Source organism: Theropithecus gelada, chromosome 4 (genome assembly GCF_003255815.1).
Source record: "Theropithecus gelada isolate Dixy chromosome 4, Tgel_1.0, whole genome shotgun sequence".
Classification (NCBI taxonomy): domain Eukaryota; kingdom Metazoa; phylum Chordata; class Mammalia; order Primates; family Cercopithecidae; genus Theropithecus; species Theropithecus gelada.
In genome coordinates, this window is record NC_037671.1 from 54,225,193 (window position 1) to 54,236,283 (window position 11,091).

Genomic DNA, 11,091 nt, shown 5'->3' on the forward strand with positions numbered 1-11,091 from the left:
AGGGAACTGGGAGGGGGTGAGAAGATGAGAGAGGGGGGGCTCTGTGTCCAGATGACGTCACTCAGCAGCCTGGTGAGTAGCCTCTGGGACAGAGAGCTCCAAAGGCATCAGAGGCTTAGGGTATTTTATAGCCCCAGGGTTTTCTTACCTATGGCTGATTGATGGGTGCAGTTTCATGGGGCATGTAAAGCAAGAGGACTTTAAATGGCTAAAAATATGCTTATTTTGGCTACATTGAAAACAAGTGGATGTGTAAAAGTTTGAATTTAGCATTGGCAGGCTTTTGAGCTAATGGATCCTGGGGTGCTATGAAGAAGTAAAAAAAAAAAAAAAAATAGGGCCAATAGACAGGGCCTTTCTTTGGCTTGTTTATAAAGCATTCAATATCTGGCAAAATGATAGCATTCACTTCAACAAAGATTTATTGGCGCTTACTCTACGTCAATTCCTGGACCAGGTACTTTTACCTGCTTTATCTCCTATTTTCATGATTACCTTGAAAGAATTATTCCCACCTATCAAATGAAGGAACTGAAGATAAAAGAAGTTAAATATCTTACCCAAGGAATATGGTAAGTTCAACTAAATTTGGCCTAAGGCTATCTCTGTACCTTGAGTCTCTACATAAAGAACGGCAACCCAACTTTGTGATAAACTGAAAGCCTCAACTACCTGAGCCTCAGTTAATCACAGGCTGCCAGTTGATCAGACCATGCTCCAGTAAGGCAAACGGGGAGCTGTTTCTGGCCTCACTTCCATTTTCTGTCTATAAATGCTGCCTGTTCATGTGGCAGAGTGCAGCTCTCTGAATCTTTTCTGGTTCAACAAGTTACTATTAGTCTTTGTTCAAACAAACTCTGTTAAATTTAATTTCTTGAAAGTTCTTCTTTTTAACAAGTGGTTGAGCTGGGATTCATGCAGATTCCATTTTTCCTGACTGTAGAATCTAACACTAAAGGTTCTGCGCATCAAATTCACCACCACTCCCCATCCTGGGTCCCTCTTATGCTTTTATTTTCATTTCATCTCAGCCTCACAGTGATCATCAACATCATCTCTTGGATGGACATGTGCAGCACTCGAACTTAAAAGAGGCATTCCCAAAAGGCTACTACACTTTGTGGATTTTATAACATGTTCCTCTTTATTCTGCTTGCAGAAGGATTTAAATGCAAGTATAAATTTTTGAAAGAATGCATTACATTGTATGTATCAACAACATAACTTTGGAGCTCTTGGTCAATTGTCAAGCTAATCCTAGATGCCTCTGAGGCACTGATATAACATATTTATTCTTTTCATTACAGGTAAGAAATTTTATTAAAAGCCAAAAATCACTGAAATCTGAATATAACATGCAGCTCCCCCTCCCTTTTCTACCTCATTGGGAAGAATCTATACCACTAAGGAATTTTACACACTTCAGTCGCCTGAGGCAGCAAGTTCTTCTTCTGCACTATCTGAACTGAATAATATTGGAAGCTAAAGGACACTTCTCTTTATTTATGTACTCTTGGGCTATGGAAAACGAAAACAGTACCAGAAAAATTGAGTTCAGGCTTTTTCTTTGGGAAATATGATGGTTTTTTTACAATAAACCCTTAGATAATGGCTGCCACAAACCCTGTTATCTGGCATTCAGTTCACCAGAAACGGAAGTTACCTGCTACTCTTCCAAATCTATATGGAATTACATGATAATAAATTATTATAATTCTACCTTGTCATATCCTCTGAATCATCAAAGAAAAATTATTTCATGTAGTAGGTGCTAATTAATCCATTATTTTTATACATAGAATGTCTCAAGAAACAAGAATTCTAAGTTAATCAGAATATCCCATTCTCTAATCATATTAAATAACTGCTACAATAGAACCTGCTGTCAAAAAGCAGTATTTTACAGTTAACTACAAGTAGATAAGTACTTGATATATACAAACAGATGACTTGTGTTCAAGTTTTAGACAAATTACTTATTCTCTCCATTCCTTAATTTCCTTATCCGTAAATTGAAGCTAATAATCCTATAAATTAGTGGCAAGGATTAAATTACATCTATTATATGTTTATGCTATCATTATTGTCACTTACTAAATGCTCGAGAAACATATTTTGAATTGTAACTTTTGAATTCCCACATCCTTTTCATGATGGAAACTGTCCCATCTGTACAATGGTTCCATTTTACAGATGAAAAAGCACATATCAGGAGATTGATTTGATGATGGCAAAGATGAAAAAAGCAATATCCTAGTTTTCAGGCAAAAACTTAAATCCAAAATATAATAAATTTCAGAGGACATTGATTGCCCTTTTTATAGGATCAATGCTCTAAGAAGAAAAAGATCTTGCAGTATCACATATTTTACCTGCTATGTTGCTTGTGTTTCTGCTTAGAGTCACAATAACTGGATTTAAGGAAGAGACATATGTAAATACTCTGGGAAGAACTGCAGAATGGTTCCCTCTGATCACAGTCACATTCACAACGTGTCCATCTTTCCCCTGAAAAATCAATTTTAAAAATTAAACCTCAGTTCTATTTTAAAGTGGGACTGACTTAAGGGAAGAGAACTCCATATAGAATTACTTTTAAAAGTTAATTTTAAGAAAGTTGTTTTTAAAGGGTATATTTGCTACTTCCAAGTCTCTCTCTTCCCCTAAACCCTGCACACCCTCCCCATCCTGCCCCCTATCCCCAACACAGAGTGATAAGTGCTTGGACTAGTAGTCAAGTGCAATGTTAGATGCATAAGGACATGCTCTAAGGGGTAAATAAGAATGATTTGCAATTAACACACCAATTGTTTCTGCAAAAATATGGCAATTTCAAATAAATATCTATACCTAGGTAACTATCCATGAAGTATGAGAGTACTCTCAGGCATGTGAAAACTCAGAAAATTTCTCCATGATACATTCTTTTATAGGATGTACTTATGGTTATTATCTCATAAAATAAATAATAATTTAAATATATATAATTTATATTTAATATAAAATATAGTTATATTATCTCATAAAATTATTTATATATATACACATATAAAAACCCAAGAAACAGTGACTCTACCCAAGAAAGCAATCAAAGTAAGCACTAGGATAAAATCTGTAGAATAAACCTGGAAAATAAGCAGGCTAGATTGAAACAGGAGAACAGAGATAGCTTCAAGGAAAATGAATAACTGACATGATGGAACTTTTATTAAAAGATGTTGGATTTTACTTATAAGAAAGACATGTTGGCCAGGCGCAGTGGCTCACACCTGTAATCCCAGCATTTTGGGAGGCCGAGGCGGGTGGATCACCTGAGATCGGGAGATCGAGACCAACCTGATCAACATGGAAAAACCCCATCTCCACTAAAAATACAAAAAAAATTAACTGGGTGTGGTAGTGCATGCCTGTAATCCCAGCTACTCAGGAGGCTGAGGCAGGAGAATCACTTGAAGCCGGGAAGCGGAGGTTGTGGTAAGCCATCATTGCACCACTCCAGCCTGGGCAACAAAAGCAAAACTCTGTCTCAAACAAACAAACAAACAAAAAGACATGTTTAGAAAACAAAGTAAGAACTCTAGGGGGAAAAAAAAAAACCAAAGAACTATAAAAGAAAAAAATATACTACCTGGTTCTGCCAGCATCATTTAAATAGTTAGAATAATATAAACATGTTTTATTGATTTAACATAAAAATGGTATTGCAACTATATTTGAAAGAATTAAAAGTGGTTTTTTCAGGAAGAGGGAATTGAAGAAGGGAGAGGAGGGGCAGGAGAGCATAATTTACTATTTTCCTTTTAACCTATGCATCTATCACTTGGATCAAAAGTAAAATTCACTTTTTATTAATGTTTATTTTCTCTGGTAAAAGAAATTAAGCAGTACATGTCTTACCCATTAAAATGGCAAATATATATTAAGATAATAAAGTGATAACCCAGTATTAGCCAAAGTGCCAAAAATCAGACACTTGCACAATGATGATAGGAGTATAATTTGAAAGGGAATTTCAGACAACTGGATACTACATATCAAAAGCTTTATAATTTATATTAATTTATCCTGAGAAAAGAAACGTACCCCCAAAACGTAGTTATTAGGATGATTAAAGCCCTGTTGTTTACAGTAAGAAAAATCTAGAAATTATCTAAATGTCTGGTAATAGGGAAGAGTTAAACAAATTAGAGTACAACCACATATTGGAATTGAATGTAGTTTACATATAAAAGCTAGCTTTTCATAATATTTAAGGAACTAGATGAGATTAAAATGTAGGACTAGTGATCAAAGAATATTTTGAAACTTATCTCCCAGGGGATCTTTATTTTGGGGTCATGGGTGTGCTAGGAATGTTGATATTGCTTAAGTCAACTCTGAATAGAAAGTTCAGCGGCAACTGTGAGTGTGACTCTCCCCAACAGCACCAGGGAAGAGCCCAGACTCAAATGTCTTAATAGGCCATGATATAGCACTAATTGAAATGAAAGGAAGAGGTTAGGGACTTGTTTTTAAGAGGAAAAGGAAGCAAATGGAGAATAATTAAGAAGATATTTCTTAGAAATCACACATTCTAGAAGTTTCTAAGTTCTACAATTCATACCCATACTAGAAAACAAAATTGCTGGTGAAAACTAAGTTGTTTGTTGTTTGCTTAATAGAGAAGGGAGACTTCGCAATATATAAGCCTTGCAAGTCGACACCTAGAATGTGCACTAGCTAAATTTATTTGTTACTTGTCACTAATACTCACTGAGAGTACAGACTAGCTGCCTGCTTGTCTTCTTTTTAAAGAATTTAATTGATGTTAATTACAAGCTCCATTGGTGGGGTCAGTTTCCCACTTCATAGCAAAACAGACAATATAACTACTACAAGCATACTATTATGATGAGAAGTTTACATCAGTTCATTTAGTTCTAAGAAGTGATTCACTGAAAACGTTATGTTAATAGTGGTCACTCACCCAGAGAGAAAGAGATATGAAAGGAATCCACTTACCCTGGGTGGAACTTTGCACTGAATTCTGCTTGAATTGCTTGTAGTGACATTTATAGCACAAGAGTAAGATCCAAATAATACCAGGCTAACACCTTCCAAACTAGAGCCTCTGATGGTGGCCCAGAGCCCTCCTGTAACAAAAACAGCATATTCAGATGGGATCACCAACCATACAGGCAGACAAAAATTAATTATGTACAAGATGGATATAATGAAATTAAAATATGAAACTCCTTAGTCAAAACAAAGGCAAAGCTCAAACTGCAGGAAAAAACTGGAGTTAAATACATAAACTATCATATAGAAAGGGAGAAATAGTGACAGGAGGGCAGAGAGAAGTAGCACTGCATCCTGAAGACCTTTAAGAGTAAAACCTGGGGACACAATCATGCCACAAGTCAGAACAGGTAGGTAGTAGTCTCTGAAAACTCTTTCTGCCCTAAATTTTAAATATCATTCCTGCAATCCTATGACACATATTTTTTTCCTAAGAAACCACGTGTAACAGAGCATCATGGTGGAAGGAACAGTGGCTGAGAGTCAGGGTCAGGGCCACAGATCTCTCAGCTACTTTCAGCAGGTCATTGTAGTATGGCCCCTGAGCTGAAGGGTCACCATTTGCCTCATCTTTAAATAATAGTGTTAGCCCTTCCAGCTTTGTGATTTGACACTACACATACTAGGTTCAGGTCACTATGAAAATACAGAAATGGAGGGGGGCAGAGCAAGATGGCCGAATAGGAGCAGCTCCAGTCTCCAACTCCCAGCGCAAGCGACACAGAAGACCGGTGATTTCGGCATTTTCAACTGAGGTACTGGGTTCATCTCACTGGGGAGTGCCGGACGATAGGTGCTGGTCAGCTGCTGCAGCCCGACCAGCGAGAGCTGAAGCAGGGCGAGGCATTGCCTCACCTGGGAAGCGCAAGGGGGAAGGGAATCCCTTTTCCTAGCCAGGGGAACTGAGACACACAACACCTGGAAAATCAGGTAACTCCCACCCCAATACTGCGCTTTAAGCAAACAGGCACACCAGGAGATCATATCCAACACCTGGCCGGGAGGTTCCCACACCCACGGAGCCTCCCTCATTGCTAGCACAGCAGTCTGTGATCTACCGGCAAGGCAGCAGCAAGGCTGGGGGAGGGGTGCCCGCCATTGCTGAGGCTTAAGTAGGTAAACAAAGCTGCTGGGAAGCTCGAACTGGGTGGAGCTCACAGCAGCTCAAGGAAACCTGCCTGTCTCTGTAGACTCCACCTCTGGGGACAGGGCACAGTAAACAATAACAAACACAGCAGAAACCTCTGCAGACGCAAACGACTCTGTCTGACAGCTTTGAAGAGAGCAGTGGATCTCCCAACACGGAGGTTGAGATCTGAGAAGGGACAGACTCCCTGCTCAAGTGGGTCCCTGACCCCTGAGTAGCCTAACTGGGAGACATCCCCCACTAGGGGCAGTCTGACACCCCACACCTCACAGGGTGGAGTACACCCCTGAGAGGAAGCTTCCAAAGCAAGAATCAGACAGGTACACTCGCTGTTCAGCAATATTCTATCTTCTGCAGCCTCTGCTGCTGATACCCAGGCAAACAGGGTCTGGAGTGGACCTCAAGCAATCTCCAACAGACCTACAGCTGAGGGTCCTGACTGTTAGAAGGAAAACTATCAAACAGGAAGGACACCTACACCAAAACCCCATCAGTACTTCACCATCATCAAAGACCAGAGGCAGATAAAACCACAAAGATGGGGAAAAAGCAGGGCAGAAAAGCTGGAAATTCAAAAAATAAGAGCGCATCTCCCTCGGCAAAGGAGCGCAGCTCATCACCAGCAACGGATCAAAGCTGGACGGAGAATGACTTTGACGAGATGAGAGAAGAAGGCTTCAGTCCATCAAACTTCTCAGAGCTAAAGGAGGAATTATGTACCCAGCGCAAAGAAACGAAAAATCTTGAAAAAAAAGTGGAAGAATTGATGGCTAGAGTAATTAATGCAGAGAAGGTCATAAACAAAATGAAAGAGATGAAAACCATGACACGAGAAATACGTGACAAATGCACGAGCTTCAGTAACCGACTCGATCAACTGGAAGAAGGAGTATCAGCGATTGAGGATCAAATGAATGAAATGAAGCGAGAAGAGAAACCAAAAGAAAAAAGAAGAAAAAGAAATGAACAAAGCCTGCAAGAAGTATGGGATTATGTAAAAAGACCAAATCTACGTCTGATTGGGGTGCCTGAAAGTGAGGGGGAAAATGGAACCAAGTTGGAAAACACTCTTCAGGATATCATCCAGGAGAACTTCCCCAACCTAGTAGGGCAGGCCAACATTCAAATTCAGGAAATACAGAGAACGCCACAAAGATACTCCTCGAGAAGAGCAACTCCAAGACACATAATTGCCAGATTCACCAAAGTTGAAATGAAGGAAAAAATCTTAAGGGCAGCCAGAGAGAAAGGTCGGGTTACCCACAAAGGGAAGCCCATCAGACTCACAGCAGATCTCTCGGCAGAAACTCTACAAGCCAGAAGAGAGTGGGGGCCAATATTCAACATTCTTAAAGAAAAGAATTTTAAACCCAGAATTTCATATCCAGCCAAACTAAGTTTCATAAGTGAAGGAGAAATAAAATCCTTTACAGATAAGCAAATGCTTAGAGATTTTGTCACCACTAGGCCTGCCTTACAAGAGACCCTGAAGGAAGCACTCAACATGGAAAGGAACAACCAGTACCAGCCATTGCAAAAACATGCCAAAATGTAAAGACCATCGAGGCTAGGAAGAAACTGCATCAACTAACGAGCAAAATAACCAGTTAATATCATAATGGCAGGATCGAGTTCACACATAACAATCTTAACCTTAAATGTAAATGGACTAAATGCTCCAATGAAAAGACACAGACTGGCAAACTGGATAAAGAGTCGAGACCCATCAGTCTGCTGTATTCAGGAGACCCATCTCACACGCAGAGACATACATAGGCTCAAAATAAAGGGATGGAGGAAGATCTACCAAGCAAATGGAGAACAAAAAAAAGCGGGGGTTGCAATACTAGTCTCTGATAAAATAGACTTTAAACCATCAAAGATCAAAAGAGACAAAGAAGGCCATTACATAATGGTAAAGGGATCAATTCAACAGGAAGAGCTAACTCTCCTAAATATATATGCACCCAATACAGGAGCACCCAGATTCATAAAGCAAGCCCTTAGAGACTTACAAAGAGACTTAGACTCCCATACAATAATAATGGGAGACTTCAACACTCCACTGTCAACATTAGACAGATCAACGAGACAGAAAGTTAACAAGGATATCCAGGAATTGAACTCATCTCTGCAGCAAGCAGAACTAATAGATATCTGTAGAACTCTCCACCCCAAATCAACAGAATATACATTCTTGTCAGCACCACATCGTACTTACTCCAAAATTGACCACGTAATTGGAAGTAAAGCACTCCTCAGCAAATGTACAAGAACAGAAATTATAACAAACTGTCTCTCAGACCACAGTGCAATCAAACTAGAACTCAGGACTAAGAAACTCAATCAAAACCGCTCAACTACATGGAAACTGAACAACCTGCTCCTGAATGACTACTGGGTACATAACGAAATGAGGCAGAAATAAAGATGTTCTTTGAAACCAATGAGAACAAAGATACAACATACCAGAATCTCTGGGACACATTTAAAGCAGTGTGTAGAGGGAAATTTATAGCACTAAATGCCCACAAGAGAAAGCAGGAAAGATCTAAAATTGACACTCTAACATCGCAGTTAAAAGAACTAGAGAAGCAAGAGCAAACACATTCGAAAGCTAGCAGAAGGCAAGAAATAACTAAGATCAGAGCAGAACTGAAGGAGATAGAGACACAAAAAACCCTCCAAAAAATCAATGAATCCAGGAGTTGGTTTTTTGAAAAGATCAACAAAATTGACAGACCGCTAGCAAGACTAATAAAAAAGAAAAGAGAGAAGAATCAAATCGACGCAATTAAAAATGATAAAGGGGATATCACCACCGACCCCACAGAAATACAAACCACCATCAGAGAATACTATAAACACCTCTACGCAAATAAACTGGAAAATCTAGAAGAAATGGATAATTTCCTGGACACTTACACTCTTCCAAGACTAAACCAGGAAGAAGTTGAATCCCTGAATAGACCAATAGCAGGCTCTGAAATTGAGGCAATAATTAATAGCCTACCAACCAAAAAAAGTCCAGGACCAGATGGATTCACAGCTGAATTCTACCAGAGGTACAAGGAGGAGTTGGTACCATTCCTTCTGAAACTATTCCAATCAATAGAAAAAGAGGGAATCCTCCCTAACTCATTTTATGAGGCCAACATCATCCTGATACCAAAGCCTGGCAGAGACACAACAAAAAAAGAGAATTTTAGACCAATATCCCTGATGAACATCGATGCAAAAATCCTCAATAAAATACTGGCAAACCGGATTCAGCAACACATCAAAAAGCTTATCCACCATGATCAAGTGGGCTTCATCCCTGGGATGCAAGGCTGGTTCAACATTCGCAAATCAATAAACATAATCCAGCATATAAACAGAACCAAAGACAAGAACCACATGATTATCTCAATAGATGCAGAAAAGGCTTTTGACAAAATTCAACAGCCCTTCATGCTAAAAACGCTCAATAAATTCGGTATTGATGGAACGTACCTCAAAATAATAACAGCTATTTATGACAAACCCACAGCCAATATCATACTGAATGGGCAAAAACTGGAAAAATTCCCTTTGAAAACTGACACAAGACAGGGATGCCCTCTCTCACCACTCCTATTCAACATAGTGTTGGAAGTTCTGGCTAGGGCAATCAGGCAAGAGAAAGAAATCAAGGGTATTCAGTTAGGAAAAGAAGAAATCAAATTGTCCCTCTTTGCAGATGACATGATTGTATATTTAGAAAACCCCATTGTCTCAGCCCAAAATCTCCTTAAGCTGATAAGCAACTTCAGCAAAGTCTCAGGATACAAAATTAATGTGCAAAAATCACAAGCATTCTTATACACCAGTAACAGACAGAGAGCCAAATCAGGAATGAACTTCCATTCACAATTGCTTCAAAGAGAATAAAATACCTAGGAATCCAACTTACAAGGGATGTAAAGGATCTCTTCAAGGAGAACTACAAACCACTGCTCAGTGAAATAAAAGAGGACACAAACAAATGGAAGAACATACCATGCTCATGGATAGGAAGAATCAATATCATGAAAATGGCCATACTCCCCAAGGTAATTTATAGATTCAATGCCATCCCCATCAAGCTACCAATGAGTTTCTTCACAGAATTGGAAAAAACTGCTTTAAAGTTCATATGGAACCAAAAAAGAGCCCGCATCTCCAAGACAATCCTAAGTCAAAAGAACAAAGCTGGAGGCATCACGCTACCTGACTTCAAACTATACTACAAGGCTACAGTAACCAAAACAGCATGGTACTGGTACCAAAACAGAGATATAGACCAATGGAACAGAACAGAGTCCTCAGAAATAATACCACACATCTACAGCCATCTGATCTTTGATAAACCTGACAAAAACAAGAAATGGGGAAAGGATTCCCTATTTAATAAATGGTGCTGGGAAAATTGGCTAGCCATAAGTAGAAAGCTGAAACTGGATCCTTTCCTTACTCCTTATACGAAAATTAATTCAAGATGGATTAGAGACTTAAATGTTAGACCTAATACCATAAAAAATCCTAGAGGAAAACCTAGGTAGTACCATTCAGGACATAGGCATGGGCAAAGACTTCATGTCTAAAACACCAAAAGCAACGGCAGCAAAAGCCAAAATTGACAAATGGGATCTAATGAAACTAAAGAGCTTCTGCACAGCAAAAGAAACTACCATCAGAGTGAACAGGCAACCTACAGAATGGGAGAAAATTTTTGCAATCTACTCATCTGACAAAGGGCTAATATCCAGAACCTACAAAGTACTCAAACAAATTTACAAGAAAAAAACAAACAACCCCATCAAAAAGTGGGCAAAGGACATGAACAGACATTTCTCAAAAGAAGACATTCATACAGCCAACAGACA

General features: G+C 39.1%; 1 protein-coding gene across 1 annotated transcript in view; it reads right to left on the reverse strand.

Annotated features, from left to right (window-relative positions):
• Window positions 1–11,091, reverse strand: part of PKHD1 (PKHD1, fibrocystin/polyductin) — a 469,778-nt gene that overhangs the window by 404,681 nt on the left and 54,006 nt on the right. Inside the window, 2 exon segments of the mRNA XM_025382975.1 lie at window positions 2,373–2,508; window positions 5,002–5,132. Of these exon segments, the coding sequence (XP_025238760.1) occupies window positions 2,373–2,508; window positions 5,002–5,132 (267 nt within the window).